Source organism: Anastrepha obliqua, chromosome 3, assembly GCF_027943255.1.
Source record: "Anastrepha obliqua isolate idAnaObli1 chromosome 3, idAnaObli1_1.0, whole genome shotgun sequence".
NCBI classification, from domain to species: Eukaryota; Metazoa; Arthropoda; class Insecta; order Diptera; family Tephritidae; genus Anastrepha; species Anastrepha obliqua.
Genome location: NC_072894.1, coordinates 36,233,568 through 36,250,551, shown reverse-complemented (window position 1 = coordinate 36,250,551; position 16,984 = coordinate 36,233,568). Strand labels below are relative to the sequence as shown.

Here is a 16,984-nt window from a genome sequence, read left to right as displayed (position 1 = left end):
CTATATAATATATCAGGTCAGCCAATAAGCTCGTGCGTTTTTTAAATGTGGTTTTAAAATTAATAAAAAAGATGTTTAAAGTATTTATTAATCAATAATACATTTTCCTTCTTCCTTCGGCCGCCGTAGTCGAATGGGTTGATGCGTGATTACCATTCGGAATTCACAGAGAGAACGTTGGTTCGAATCTGGGTCAAACACCAAAATGAAGAAAAACATTTTTCAAATAGCGGTCGCCCCTCGGCAGGCAATGCCAAACCTCCGAGTGTATTTCTGCCATGAAAAAACTCCTCATAAAAAAATATCTGCCGTTCGGCTTGAGTCGGCTTGAAACTGTAGGTCCCTCCATTTGTGGAACAACATCAAGACGCACACCACAAATAGGAGGAGGAGCTCGGCCAAACTCCCAAAAAGGGTGTACGCACCAATTCCTTCATTATTTACAATGTCTTCCCAACGTTTAGACAAATTTTTAGTTCTATGCTCAAAAAATTGTTTGTCCTTGGAGCCAAAATACGCTTCGATATCCCTTTTTATAGCTTCTTTTGAGGAGTAGTTCTTGTTATACATATGGGATGGAAGTCCACGGAAAAGGTGATAATCACAAGGTGCATTATCCGGAGAGCATGGTGGATGCGGCATTAGCTCCCAGCTGAGCTTGTTCAGCTTGCCTAATGTTTGCCTTGCGGTATGAGGTCTTGCGTTGTCGTGGTGAAACAAAACTTTGCGTCTATTCACTAAAGACGGTCGATTTTCGTTAAGTGCCTCATTCAGGTTTGATAGCTCATGGAAACAATAATCAGTAGTTATCGTCTGGTTTGGTTTCAGAAGTTCATAATAAACAATACCGGCCGTATCCCACCAAATAGACAGGAGAATATTCTTGGGCGAAGGCCATCTCTAGGGGTCGGTTCTGGTGTTTCATTTCGATGCGGTTCAAAAAACTTTCATTTTCAATCTGTTGCAGCAGCTGAGAACACACATTCACTCTCTGCTGAAGGTTGGCGACAGAAAGTCTATGCGGAACCCATTTTCCCAGCTTTGAAACCTTTCCCAACTGCACCAGGTGCCTGTGACCTGTTCCATGCGATGAATTTATCCTCTGAGCTATCATATCGACTGTCAAATTTGGCTCAGCTTCCACGAGTTCGAGCAAGGCGTCGGAGTTAAAGACTTCAGGACGACCAGCGCGCGGGCCATCCTCCACGTCGCAGTTACCACTTCGGAATTTTGAAAACCACTTTTGCGCAGTCCTTACAATCACGGTATCCTCTCCGAGAACAGTGTTTATTTCTGCAGCAGCAGTTGTTGCATTTTTAACACTTTTATAAAAAAAATACAAAACATGCCTCTTATACCCGTTCGAAGATTCCATTTTATTTTTTAACAACACGTCCTTTTATCCGCGATTAGAATCACTTGTTGAATGCACAATATATCAAAGAAAATATAAATAGTTCCGTTATATTCCGCGAATAATTTTTTGTTTGCAAAAATCGTACAAAAGTGAAATTATGGGTAAAATACGCACGAACTTATGGACTGACCTGATACTAAGCGGTATTCGTTCAACTGTGAAATTTCGTATACTTTTTGAGTAGAAGTTGAACTTCAATTTCATTCGAACTTTGACTCCTCTATATTTGTTATTTTAAAAGCTATTGTGTTATAATTACACTTTGAATTCTTATTTAAGAATGATTGAATACAAAATTGTACAGATTGAAATAGAGGAAAGAGCCATGACGAAATTCTAGATAAGATACATAAGAAAACCAAGGAGAGAATGCCAAAATAACGATGATTTGTAAAATATAATTAAACTTTAGGTTATGTTAATGTTAACAATAAATATAATAGAAAATAGAACGCAAAGACAAAGTTGTGCATAAATCTAAAATTGTGTCAGCCGAAGTTCCGGTGCAGTTGAGCCTCTTAATTTTACTTCACAGTTAAAAATTATTATTATTATTATTATATGTAAGAAAAGTAGAGGAGATCCACTACTTTACATTGAAATGGAGCACTAGTGTAAACACCTTCGGCTCCAGTTAAAAATTATTTTGAATTTTATAGTAGTTTCAGCACTTCAACATATACACTGACGGATTGCCAAAGTGTCGAAAATTAAATATCAATCGCAACCAATGAAAAGTCCCACAACTTTTGAAATTAGTGTGTTTTCGTTGACGAAACCTTGAGTTATTTTATCTTTGCAAACTAAATCACTAATGGAATTTAAACCTAAATTTACACATCTTATCTTATCGCTTGTGAGGTACAGATGAACCATATTTGTACCATTTATAAGTATTTCATTGCAGGTCTGTCGATGAAAAAATACAGATACATGCGAGTAGATGCAAATATTAATATGTGCCCATAGTAAATAAGAAATTCAAGTAGTACTCTAATAATGCGCAATCTAGAACGATCGCGGGACATACATATTTATGTGATAGGTGAACAATTGCAGCCATTGTCTGAGCTCTCATACCGAGAACTTATCGGACCTTCGATCAGTGATCGATGATAAAAATAAATGTTAAAAAGCGGTACTAACCTACTTAGCACTGGAATCATAAGATATTTTTGTTGTTAATCGCAAGATAACTAAATTTTACGTTGTACGGCGCTGACATATAAAGGGTGATCAGATTGGAGGTACTTTTTCCAATAGAGTGTTTTGACCGATTACGCTGTCAAGCTAAATATTATATATAATTTTGTTCAGTATTCATTGACATTTCATCATTACGCCTCAACAACGTTTCTTCTTCTTAATTGGCGCGATAACCGCTTACGCGATTTTGGCCGAGATTAACAAAGCGCGCCAGTCGTTTCTTTCTCGTGCTAACCGGCGCCAATTGGACACACCAAGTGAAGCCAAGTCCTTCTCCACCTGATCTTTCTAACGCAGAGGAGGCCTTCCTCTTCCTCTGCTACCACCAGCTGGTACCGCATCGAATACTTTCAAAGCCGGAGCGTTTGTATCCATTCGGACGACATGACCCAGCCAACGAAGCCGCTGGATCTTTATTCGCTGCGCTATGCCTATGTCGTCGTAAAGCTCATACAGCTCATCGTTCCATCGTCTGCGATATTCGCCGTTGCCAACGTGCAAAGGTCCAAAAATCTTACGCAGAATCTTTCTCTCGAACACTCCAAGCGTCGCTTCATCGGATGTTGTCATCGTCCAAGCTTCTGCGCCATACGTTAGGACGGGCATGATGAGAGTCTTGTAGAGTGTTAATTTTGTTCGTCGAGAGAGGACTTTACTGCTCAATTGCCTACTTAGTCCAAAGTAGCACTTGTTGGCAAGAAAGATTCTACGTTGGATTTCAAGGCTGACATTGTTATCGGTGTTAATGCTGGTTCTTAAATACACGAAGTCTTTTACAACCTCAAAATTATAACTGTCAACAGTGACGTGGGTGCCGATACGCGAGTGCGCCGACTGTTTGTTTGAAGACAGGAGGTACTTCGTTTTGTCCTCGTTCACCACCAAACCCATTCGCTTTGCCTCTTTATCCAGTTTGGAGAAGGCAGAACTAACAGCGCGGTTGTTAAGGCCGATGATGTCAATATCATCGGCATACGCCAGCAATTGTACGCTCATATAAAAAATTGTGCCTGAGCGATTAAGTTCTGCGGCTCGTACGATGCTCTCCAACATCAGGTTAAAGAAGTCACACGACAGCGAGTCACCCTGTCTGAAACCTCGTTTGGTATCAAACGGCTCGGAGAGGTCCTTCCCAATTCTGACGGCGCTGCTGGTGTTGAGCAACGTCATCTTACATAGCCGTATTAGTTTTGCGGGGATACCAAATTCAGACATAGCGGCATACAGGTAACTCCTTTCCGTACTGTCGAATGCAGCTTTGAAGTCGACGAAAAGATGGTGTGTGTCGATTCTCCTTTCATGGGTTTTTTCCAAGATTTGGCGTATTGTGAATAGTTGGTCGATGGTAGACTTTCCAGGTCTGAAGCCACACTGATAAGGTCCAATCAGTTGGTTGACAGTGGGCTTCAGCCTTTCACACAATACGCTCGCTAGAACCTTATAGGCGATATTTATATTAGAAGACTAATCCCGCGGTAATTGGCACAAATTGCAGGATCGCCCTTCTTATGGATTGGGCAGAGCACACTTAAATTCCAATCGGCAGGCATGCTTTCATCCGACCATATTCTGCATAGGAGCTGATGCATGCACCTTACCAGTTCCTCGCCGCCATGTTTGAATAGCTCAGCCGGCAGTCCGTCGGCGCCCGCGGCTTTGTTGTTCTTTAGCCGTGATATTGCTATTCTCACCTCGTCATGGTCGGGTAACGGAACGACAATTCCGTCGTCAACGATTGGGGTATCGGGATCTTCACATTCTCTATGACATGCGCAGCTGTCACCGTTTAACAGGTTCGAGAAGTGTTCCCTCCATAATTTAAGATTGCTCTGTACGTCAGTCACCAGATCGCCGTCTTTGTTCTTAAGGGACAACGCCCCGGTCTTAAAACCTTCTGTAAGCCGCCGAACTTTCTGGTAAAATTTTCGGGCGTTGTTCCTATTGGCCAGCATCTCAAGCTCCTCGCACTCACGTATTTCGGCCTCTCGTTTCTTCTGTCGGATAATACGTCTCTCTTCCTTTTTTAGCTCTCTGTAGCGATCCCAGATGGCTCGCGTTGCGCCTGATCGCAGCGTGGCTTTATAGGCGGCATCTTTTCTTTCGGCGGCAGCATGACATTCCTCGTCGTACCAAATGTTGTTTCGGGCTCGCCGGAATCCGATTTCTTCTTCGGCGGCGGTACGTAGGGAACGAGAAATGTTGCTCCATTGCTCGCGCATGCCGGTGTGTTGGGCAGTGCTCTCCGAGAGCAGGAGTGAGAGTCGAGTGGCGAATCTTCTGGCTGTCTGTTGTGATTGCAGCTTTTCGATGTCGAACATTCTTTGCGTAGGTAGATGTACGTTTTTTGCTGCACAGAGGCGTGTGCGTAGTTTGGCTGCAACAAGGTAATGATCCGAGTCGATGTTGGGTCCTCGGATCGTATGTACATCTAATACACTAGAAGCGTGTCTTCCATCTATCACAACATGATCGATCTGGTTTCGCGTTTTTCGATCTGGAGACAGCCAGGTAGCTTGGTGAATCTTCTTATGCTGGAATCTGGTGCTACAGACTACCATGTTTCGGGCCCCGGCGAAGTCGATCAGCCTCTGTCCGTTACCGGATGTTTCGTTGTGCAGGCTGAATTTTCCGACTGTGGGACCAAAAATTCCCTCCTTGCCCACCCTGGCGTTGAAGTCGCCAAGCACGATTTTTATGTCGTGGCGGGGGCAGCGCTCATAGGAACGTTCCAAGCGCTCATAGAAAGAATCCTTGGTCGCATCGTCCTTCTCTTCCGTCGGGGTGTGGGCGCAAATTAGCGAGATGTTAAAAAATCGCGCTTTGATGCGGATTGTTGCGAGACGCTCGTCCACCGGAGTGAACGACAGTACTTGGCGACGAAGTCTCTCTCCCACAACAAATCCGACACCGAATTTGCGCTCCTTTACATGGCAGCTGTAGTAGACGTCGCAAGGTCCTATGTTTTTCTTACCTTGCCCCGTCCATCGCATCTCTTGGATGGCAGTGATGTCAGCCTTTACTCTCACGAGGACATCAACCAGCCGGGCAGAGGCACCTTCCCCATTAAGGGACCGGACATTCCAGGTGCATGCCCTCAAATCGTATTCCTTATTTCGTTTGCAGGGGTCGTCATCAGTGTTGGAAGTTCTCATCCGAGGCTTTGTTGCTGTTTTCATTGGGGGGACTTTTTAAGTGGCGGGTCCCAAACCCAGCGCACAACCAGCTATGCTGGGATGCTTCGCCTTCTCACTTTAGCTCACTCCCGAACGGGTGTTCGGAAGCTAACCAGAGGACACGTGGGCTAATCCCGGACGTTGTGAGCTGCTTGAACCATATGTAGAAGAATCGTCCTGGCCACTCCCAAGTGAATGGCGATCAGTAACTTTCCCCACTTGCGTGGACTTCTACACATGGAACCATCCTCAACAACGTTTACAAATCGTAAAATTGTATTACGATGATTGGCGCTCTATGAAGTGTCCGTCGCGCGCTCAGGCCAACTTATGGTGTTCAGCGATGATCTGTGCAACACTAAACTGAGTATTAGACCAAACCAATTTTTTTCATTTACATTTTATTTTTATTATAAGGTGTTTACAGGCGGATCCCCGACCATGATTTCACTTTTTTAGTTATTTGCATAAACTAATTTTAAATAATTTTTACTAAGGCACCCAATTTCGAGTCTAATATTTCGATTCTTATGACTCAACCTATAAAAAAATTGGTTGTTCGAATACCCAGAAGAAAAGTTAATTTTGTTGTATAGTGTGATTGATTAATATTCTTCATATAGTCCACATTAAGGCACATCAAGAAGGTAGCAGCAGTACAGCAGCTGATTTGACTTGTTTCTTAGTTTTATTGCACAAATCGACCGAACATCGATTTTTAATCCTCCTTTGGACCGTGGACTGTTCGGCCAAAGTTTTTTTTTTTGCCGAAGTGGAGCCGATAACGAACTGAACTATTTTGGTCGAGCATGGCCGAAGGCGAAACCGAAGTTCGGCTGTTTTCTAATGATGCTCACACTCGCCAACGTTCTCTAATCTGTCAAACTTTGTTTACATTTTACTTTGTTGTTATCTGGAGAATATGTGCATAAGTATTAGTGGAGGTGGTGGTAGAGCTATGTCTGAGTGACAGACTTGGGCACTTACACAGATAGTAAAAAACCTTTCCTTAGATACTTCTTGATTGCAACTTCTATATCTATTGTTGTGTAACCACCCCATCTTCCTGGCATGGTTTTCCAAAGGCCATTTGGGCTATTGTTGACTTAATTCTGAATGTGTCTGCTCGTGGCTTTCTTAGAAACTCGTCAGTTCGAGATTTGTTGAGAAAGTAACAAAAAAAAGTAACGTTTATTTGTATGCAGCGCGTACGCCAAATTTAAGTACTTGTAATTGTAGGGTTATTCATTTTATACATCTTTAGATACAAATTTCTTGTTTATCTCACAATTTGATGTTGCAAACACAAACAACAAAACCTAACCAACCTTTTTTATCCATTTATTTACACAGACTTCGGAGAGCGTGTTGGACACAGTGCTCGACTGTGATAATCTACTGACGCAGTTAGCGACGTACCGCTGGAGCGGTATTTGTGAGAGCCTCGTACGTGACATACTAGACGCCGCCTACACCTACATTGCCGATCACTTTGCCAGCCTGATAGCGAGCGACTCATTCCTCTCGCTTGGCCATGATCGAAGTTGTCACATACCACGACTGGAGAGTGTACTGTTGCGCACAGCATCTTCGCTCACACCAGATCAAGCATGTCGCAGCTATCAGCGTGTCACGCGCCTCAATACCGTGTTGCAGGCGAAAGTCATACAAATGCCGGCTAATCTGGGTGAATTGGCGAAGGAGTTGCAGGGCTTGCAAGAGGAGGATTTAGATTGGGATGCTGAGTATATACGCTTGGTAAGCGCCATACTTTCTGCCGTTGAGCAATGTCTCATACGACAGTGTTCACGTGCAATGCGCGTAACTGCTTGGCAACGCATGGATCTCGATTTACGTAAAAAGATACAAACGTTGGCGCGTCTCACTGAACCAATGGATCTGAAGCGCAGCAAACCGGTCTCAAAGGCGTTCACATTCAGCGGCAGCACACGCAACCAGGATCTGCATCAGGTGAAGTTGGCAATACAAGCGCATTCGAAGCGCGCCATGGCACAAGACACGCAACTGTATAAGGCAACGCAGACCCAGGAGGTTGGTAATGTGCAGACAACCGAGCGCGGTGTACAGGCTAACAACGATCTACGCGACGGCACAAGTAAGTGAACGTCTTGAAGTGAATCATTTCATTCATACCAGATTCTGCTGTATTTTGCATAATCAATATTTTTTCCACGCAGGTAAAATTCTCAAATCGAACTCACGTGTGCATGTGCCCCAGACGCTTCGTGCAAGTTCACAGAGTGCTACTACTTCGGAGCGCAATAGTGTAAACATGCATCGCCGCACTCAATCCGAAGCACCGGTGCATTTTAACAAAGTTTCCGCGCCTGCGCCTGCAGTACCACTAAAGCCTATTAGCGCCGAAACGAAGTCCGATTCGAGTAAGAAAACAGTACCTCGTCTGTCCGACGTACGCCCACGATACCTGGAGCCGCGCAAAGTGCACGCTCCGGCCGGTTTTGGCAGCGGTCCCGTACGTAGTGCCACCAGTTCTAGCATACCGGCCACCACCAAAGGTAAAGGCCGTCAGATCTCATCCAGCGACAGTTCGCGCACTTCCAGTCCAGCAGCTCGTAAAAACGCGAACCAAATTGGACGCAAGTCTATTAATATGTCGCTTGACAGTTTGGCATCACCATCGCGACGAGGCCGCAATATGCGCCTCAAAGCCACCGACAATGCTGACCGTTTTTCGGATCGTGGCGGTGATTCGCTTGCGGACAGCATGAAAAGTTCAGTGATTACAAATAAGGCGATCTCACAGGAGTCGCTCTCCAGTGTCATCAAGCTGTCGCGTTCGAATCCGCTCATTGGCAACAGCGGTAAACAGTTGGCACCTATCGGTGGCAAGTTACAAAATGGTAAAACTTCAAATGGCGTCGCGAAAGCGAATCGTGCGCCGAGCATCGGTACCAAACCGCCAAAGCATTTGCAACAGCAAAACATAAAATCAACCGGTTCGAGTCCTTCTTCAGTAACCACAACCAAGTCAGCGACAAGCCGCCTATCGTCCGTATCATCCACACACTCATCTCGCGACATGTTCAAAAACCGTTCGATTTCGATGCCGGGTCAATCGTCATCACAGAACACAGCTGGCGGTAATCAACCTGGTACAGGTGGTGGACCGCGTAAAAGCTTCTTGTCGGCTAAGTCGCGAGAGATACTCGCTCGCCGAGCCGAGAAAAACAAATTACAACAGCAACAACAACAAATGCAACAAGCCCCTAATAGCTCCGGTGATGAACGGAGCAACAATAAAAACGCCGTCCCCGCACCCACCAATAAGCAACAGCACCACCATCAACACACCGGTCCAATTCGTTCCGCTTCGCACACAGCCGTCACAGCAATGACCAATGCAAATAATACACGCAACTCGCTGCCTTCTAATATACCAACACGTCGCCCCAACTCGCTGCAATTAAAGAAATCTACAAATAACGTAACTATTAGCAACCAAAACAACAACAAAATCATTAACGCCACCAACGGGGTGTTGAAGGCAGCGCATGCGGTCAAACAGAAAATCGAATTGTTTATCGACACATCTACATCAGCAGGTGGCCGCGACGAGAAGGTGACACCACCATCACAAGTAGCGCAAAAAACAATAAACCAACAACAGCAGCCACGTTGCGAAACGAAATTGGAACGCTCGAGTACATTTTGTAAGGAGACCTCCGATATGGACATCAACGAATTGCAGATTATCGAGTAGAGAGGGGAATGAAATTTGGCGGGAACTCAGTCGTAAATGAGGTGAGCGTATCATTTGAAGTGTTTTATGTGACTGTTATTTAATTCAGGTCACAGAAGAGTGTAATTGTACGCTACTACTTCAAGATTTATCCATGTAATGCTGCAAATTGAAGTTTTGTTATGGCATATGATTAGATCTGTTCATGTAAAAATTATTCAGTAACTTGCTAGTAAATTAATTTCCAAGAACTCGCTCTCAAAGACAAAAATATCAAAAAATGTACATGAACACAAAACATGTACCAATTTGCAAGTTTTACGAACAGTTGAATAAATTGTTGGCAGGAAAATTCACAAAAATTAAGAAAATTTTCACTTGAGCTACCTCGTATTGTTTAAAAAAAAAGCAAAATAAAGCAAACAAAATCAAAAATAACGAGCTTCGGAATCACATTAATTTATTCCATTTCATAATCGCTGTCAGATGAAGAATATTCCATTAGCATGCAATTCGCCAATTTTAATTCGTGTTTATTTTTTACTTTGCGATCAGCTATTTTTCTCACTTGCATTCTCTTACAAGTAAAGATTTATCCGGTAAAAACTTGCAACTTCCCCTCAAAATGAAATGTCGTTTTACTCACTCCCTTTCCCTTATTTTGCAAGTTTTTTACAGACATGAACAGTAAAACGTGATAATTTGTAGCAATTGATGCAAACTAAATATTTGCTTCATGAACAGACCTATTTTATTTTACCTCCTCTTATGTCTTGTTATGTTGTTATTTTATTTATTATATGGCGAGTGACATCGGCTGAAATCAATTTGGTTTTCCATTTTCATATTTTAACTTGTGGCCAGCTTTTTCATTATCATTGCACAATTAATTAACGATATTTTGTTACTATTTTATAGTTCCTATATTTTATAGTTTATTTATACAACTTGCAGTTATTGTTGTTGTTGTAGCAGTTAGCAACAATCTGGGCAAAGTCTTTCAAGTGCAGTGAAGTTATCGATCATCGTCGTCAATCCCATCTAACAGTAGGCCTAGAAATAGGCTGTTTTGACAGAACCAGAAATAAAGGGGTGTTAGAGGAGTGTATTTAAGGGGAAATGTGATAAAATTATTAATGCATTGCGGGATACCTTCACTTGCCAGACAAATGTTGAATATGGCTTGGTCAATTCTGGATAAGTAGGAGTTTAATCTGCTACACTGTCCAGAACGAAACAATTAACTGTTATCGTGCGCGGTACCTTCAATTAGCCACGACTTGCATATCATTATTTATGGAATTTTCCATGAGGTTTAGGAGGAAATGCAGGCGGACGAAAAGAATGATAAAAACAAGATTGCGCCCATTAGAGAGTGCGTGATGTCACATTAGCTGAGTTGTGCAGTGTTGCTCTTCGCAATAAATTTAGTGCTTTTTTATATCCAAAATGCGAAAACTTTTTAGTTTCATGTTTGTTTCTTATTTTTAATTCAAAGCTACCGAAACTGTAGTTTAAAAAAAAACTTTACTATCAATTAAAAGAATGTTAAAATAGTTCACTCTGAAATAAAATTTGATATTTTGAAAATGCAAATTTAATTTTTTGCTCCTTTTAAGGTTATTCAAGAATATTAAATCTTCTTCTCTCAACTCTTCTTAAGATTGAAAACCTTTTTACACATTTTAGAAAGCGTTTGAATTTACTGAATTTGAGTTAAAACCATAGAGGTGTAATCGTTTCTTCCGATCTTCAATCCCTAGTGGTACATAGGGCATCAAGAGTTGTACATATTCATAGTAAAAAAGGCAAAAAATACCAGAAAATACTGAAGAAACCATAACGACATTTTTACAAAAAGAGTACCTTATCTTGTTACTTAACCTCAAATATATCAAAAAAGTCGTTTTCTTAACAAAAAACTCATAAATTAAATTGTACATATGTATCTATAACAAATTTATTTAATAAAACTCATATTTTAAAGAGAATTTGTCACCCATACAAAGTTCTTTAAGTAATTCAATAAAATGTTTGTATTGTTTATGTTTGTTTTTATATCCAAAGCTAGGCAACACTGCAGTAGCTAGAGAGAGATTTGACTGCTGGAAGGAGAATAACCGCAATATAATAACCGCGGGCAATATAACCGATGTTAAAAAAAAGTAAAGCTGAATCAAACTGAGTGAATTATTGAACGAATTTTTAAAAAGTGTGTATTTTACAAAATTATAAACATTACATTTTAATTAGAATAGGCTAGAAAAGTGTCATGAAGAAAGAACTGAAATTCCGAGACTAAGTAACAGTAAAAATGCTAAATTAAGTTACGAAAATGGTAATCTGGCCATACTGGTGCTAATACGACGTCACTCATTGTCAATTTCGCTGGGAGCAAAGTAACGGTACCACAACAGGCGCCGTCTCATTATTCCTTCATAGGTGGAGGACATAACTGAAGGGGTTGGTTCGTGAATACCATACGTTAGTGCGCGGGTTCAAGTCTTCGAGCATGAAACACCAAATGATTGAAAAAGTTTTTTCTAATAGCTGTCATCCGTCGGTAGGCAATTGCAAACCTCCGAGTATATTTCTGTCATGAAAAAAGATCCTCATAAGAAACTACTAGGTCCGTCCATTTTGTAGAAGGAAATCAAGACACACACCACAAATTAAAGGAGGATTTCGGCCTATAAATAATTGCATATTTTATATCAAGAGAAGTTTTTTAAAAATCTTTTTTGTAAAGCTTTTAGTTGTTTTTGTACATTTGACCAAAATTGTTTATTTAAATTTTCAAAAGTCTAAATTTCAAATATTAAAGTTTTTGGCATAAAACTCCCGTTATGCGTTGTTATGGTATTCCATGTGTTTTCAAGTCATTTCATATATAATATAATCCCGTATTATTTACCCTTTGCGGAACAACATTAAGATGCACACCACAAATAGAAGGAGGAGCTCGCCCAAACACCCTTTTTGTGTTATCTATATATATATATATATCTATATACATATGTATATTATTTATTTTATTATGTCGTTTTATGTTATATTATGTTGTTAATTGCTTATATGTACGAGTATTGTGTTGTGTTGCTATAAGTACATGAAAATTATTGTATACTAAAGTTAAATTCCCCTCCTTAGATCGCCACGAGAGGAAGAATAATGCTGCATTCATGGAGGAGAACAATACGTAACTGTAAACACACTTACGTCCGCACTATGAACGCCACTCTAGTCAATAATAAAGGAGAATTGCTGTTAATGGAAAAATTCAAATTTAAAAAGTTGTTATTTTCAAAAACTAAAAAACTTAACTGTCAATAATTTCATATTTGCGCAAACCTCTGAACTGCAAACGTAATCAAAATTACCGAAAACTGTTGAGTCGTGAAAAGCAGGTAGTAGGCAAAGGAAGAAGCATCGATATACGAGTATACACGTAAAAGCTACTTACACTATCTACATACATATACAAAATAGTAGTTTGTTGCAAACGAAACGCGTTATTAAAAAAATATATTAACAAATATGAAAGTTAGTAGTGTTTGCCGCTGCAAATACCCTTCCTCTACAAGCCCTATAAAATCATGCAAATATTAGTAACTATAGCTCAATAAATGCAGCGCTTAGCAAGCAACAATTGATAAAAAACCATTTGAAGAATTATTTGTCAAAAAAAGGAAGAAAAATCGACCGTTCGAAAAGAATGTTTTAGAAGTATAGATTAGAAGTGTAATTAATTTCGTGATATTATTTACAAATGCTTCGTTTCTTTTTTGTAGAAAGAGCATATAAATGTTTGTATACATGCATGCATACATACATACATACATACTCTTAGATCTGCTTTAGGCTTTTAATTTAAGATCAAACAAATACTTTGATTTTTTTTTTTTTGTGTAGCTTCCACTTGAATTACACACTTCTCCTAATAAATAAGAAAGTCTTCTAAATACCAAAAATAAATATTTAATTATTGCTCATAGTGTGCAATTGTTTTTCACTTTTAGTTTGCTTGTGCCACGAAAATTAAGAGAAACGCTTAAAGCAGTTTAAAATACTTCAGGCAATGTAAACATTACGAAGGAAAATCTATAAATATTAAATATGTAGAATATGAGAAAATGCAATTTGTAATTATTTTAAGTAAAAAATATTTCGCAGGCTCTTGCACACTTTTTGGTGAAAATATTTTTGAAATATTAGAAACTATTTCTAATTTCGATTGCAATACTGCTCTACTGTAAGCCTTGGCGCGCATAATATTTATATAGCATTGTGTGCGTTTGCCCCGATCATGTCATGACCCATGCATCTGCATCTGTGTATACTATTAAATGCACTTGATTATATACTCCCCAATATATGTACATACGTACATATGCATGTACGATTATATTCGCGTATTAAGAAACGTATCAAAGTAAGCGCAACCTACAGTTTTTTATATGAATACTGCGGAAACGACTTAATTTTATAAAATACAGCAAACATGAAATTTTAGTTCTAAGCAATGATACAATGCAATTACGTTTATTGGGCTTATACATTTTTTTTTTTTTTTGAGTCGAATTTTTTTATATTTTTCAGAAAATTTAAAGATAAATTGGTATTTTGGCTGGCTGCAGAATAGTAAAATTAAGTATTTCACAAATTTGTATGTGTGTACGTTAATTGTATTATGCTATGAAATATACATTAATATTAAAATAAATCAAATAAAATGTTTCGCTTTTTCAAAGAAATACAAAGAAAAACAAGAAATGTATTAATAAAATATTACAATAACAAATTTATTGTTTTCTGTCATTTTTATTTTCAAATTCAAAGCATCTGGTATACAATTAATTTGGTAAGTATTAACAGAGAATGTTAATGGAACGAGAAGGCGCAAATATTAAGTAACTTTCCATTAACATTCTCTGGTTTTGACCACACAAAAATTAGCATTAACATTCTCTGGTAATAGTCACATACTAAGCAACTACTCCTTTAGTAACTCCATTTACTTTCTCTCATATTTCCCCTTATTTGTACAGGGTGGGCTATATAGCGTTTGTTTTTTGAACCACTTATTTTTTTGAGAATGGTAACACAAATGACATGTCAAACGTGTTCATAATTTACTTAAAGGTTTGACATTTACGAAATGGAACGCTATACGCTTGAAAAAAGTTGGGAAATATTGAAAACCTATTTCCAAAGTGGTGAGTCTTCTTCTTCTTTTCTGATGAAGCTCATTTTCACATCGGTGGCTACGTCAATAAGCAAAATTGTCGGATTTGGGGTTCAGAAAATCAACATGTTACTGTAGAGAAGCAAATGCATCCACAACGAGTCACTGTTGGGTGCGGCTTTTGGTCTGGGCCATTTTTTTTCGAAAATGAGCGAGGAGCCGCGGTTGCAGTAAATGGCGGGCGTTACCGTGACATGCTAAACGAGTTTTTGTTTCCAAAAATTGAAGAAGATGACATGGACGACATTTGGTTTCTACAGGACGGTGCAACTTGTCACACTGCCAAAGTTACACTCAAACTTTTGGCTATCGTTTTTGAAAACCGAATAATCAGCCGAAATTCCGATATCAATTGGCCGCCTCGGAGCTGTGATTTAAGCCCGTTGGACTATTTTTTGTGGGGAGCCGTTAAGGACAAATGCTATGCGAACCATCCAGAGACGATTGATGCTTTAAAACACGAAATCAAAGTTGCCCTTCATGAAATTGGAGCCCAAACAATCGAAAATGTGCTTAAAAATTGAGTTGATCGAATGGCCTACTGTAAAGCCAGTCGTGGCAGTCATTTGAACGATATTATTTTTCATTCATAAGTGACAATGTTCAATCTTCAAAATAAAAACAAAAATTTGAAAAAATATTTAAAAAGCAAATTTTACATGGCCCATCCTATATTACTTTTCGAGTTTAAGCTCTTTCATTTCATAATTCAGAAAACATTCTCTGCATAATTTTTCCAGCATTAATTAGCATTTCACATGAGACTTATGTCTCAACAAAGTTTACAAGTCATGAAATTCTATTACGAAAATCGACGATCTCAGGAAAGTGTTCATCGCGCGCTCAGGCCAACTTATTGTATATAGCGATGAGGCCCATTTTTGTCTTAATGGCTACGTCAATAAGCAAAATTACCATATTTGGGCTGAAAAGCAACCCGAAACCATTCAGCCATTACATCCATTGAAGACAAACGTTTAGTGCAGTCTATGGACTGGAGGAATCATAATCCATATTTCTTCAAAGACGAGGCTGGCGCCAATGTAACAGTGAATGGCGAACACCATCGCGCCATGATAAACGATTTTTTGATGCCGAAAATTGAAGCCCGTGATCTCCACAACATTGAAACATTGGTTCCAACAAGACGGCGCTACTTACCATACAACCTGTGAAACAATGGACACAGTCGTTTCGGTGAGAAATTTATCTGTTGTGTCGAATCAGCGGATTGGCCACCATGATCGGGAAATTTCACACCTTTGGACTTTTATTTATGGGGGTATGTAAAGCCTGAATGCTTTGTGAATAAACCAGCTTTGATTGAGTCATTGGAAGCCAACATTACTAAAGTTATTCACGAGATGCCGACCGAAGTCCTCCAGCGAGTTATTCAAAATTGGTCTTAGGGATGGCCGAATTACGGCGCAGTTGCGGACAACATTTGAAAGGGAGATTATCCTTAAGAAATAAATGTCATGAATGTTTCTACACAAAAATAATAAAGATTGCGCAATAAATTTGAATTTTAGTTACTTTATTTCAATTTAAAATCCGAAACTTCTCATGATTGTGGACCTGAATCAAAAAAGCTTATAGCTGCTCGAATGATTAATAAAGGGACCTTGGTGAAGTAAGGATTGCCTTTTTTATTATATACTTTTTTAATATTTACTAAAGCAATACCTTAGCCTTAGCTTAATTTATACATATCTATGCACGGCTGCCGTAGTTGAATGGGTTGGTGCGTGACTACCGTTCTGGAGTGCGTTCTCGGCCAAACACCCAACAAAAGTGTACGTGCCAATTATTACTTTTTGTTTTTATATAAAATACTAGAAAAAGTTTTACCTGAAGCAGGATATTAGTAATGGCGCACGAAGAAAGCTTTTTATTTTATTTGTGAACAGAGAAAAGCGCATTGAATTTCCTAATAATTGCATGTAAAGGGTGGTTAAATTTCAAGGGCCGATGTTGAATGTGAACTACACCTAAACGTCAACGACACCGTTGAACTTCTTACTTTGGGGTTATTTGAAAGAAAAGGTGTACATCGATAAGCTAGCAACAATTTAAGAGCTAAAGGATGGGATAATTCGGCACATTAACGCCATAGAACCTCAATTATGCCTCAGCGTCATCGAAAATCTGGACCATCAGATGGAGGTGTGCCACCGAGGCCGCGGCGGCCATTTGGCCGATATTTTGTTCCATACGTAATT

The 16,984-nt window shown here is 39.7% G+C and overlaps 1 protein-coding gene across 2 annotated transcripts in view; it reads left to right on the top strand.

Annotated features, from left to right (window-relative positions):
- LOC129242827 (uncharacterized) overlaps positions 1 to 14,205 on the top strand; it is a 137,775-nt gene extending 123,570 nt beyond the window's left edge. For both annotated transcript variants that reach the window (XM_054879685.1, XM_054879686.1), the window contains exons 4-6: positions 7,150 to 7,912; positions 7,995 to 9,579; positions 12,668 to 14,205. In XM_054879685.1, coding sequence (XP_054735660.1) covers positions 7,150 to 7,912; positions 7,995 to 9,538 — 2,307 coding nt within the window. In that variant the 3' untranslated portion in view covers positions 9,539 to 9,579; positions 12,668 to 14,205. The remainder of the gene's footprint in view (positions 1 to 7,149; positions 7,913 to 7,994; positions 9,580 to 12,667) is intronic.
- The last annotated feature ends 2,779 nt before the right edge of the window (positions 14,206 to 16,984 follow it).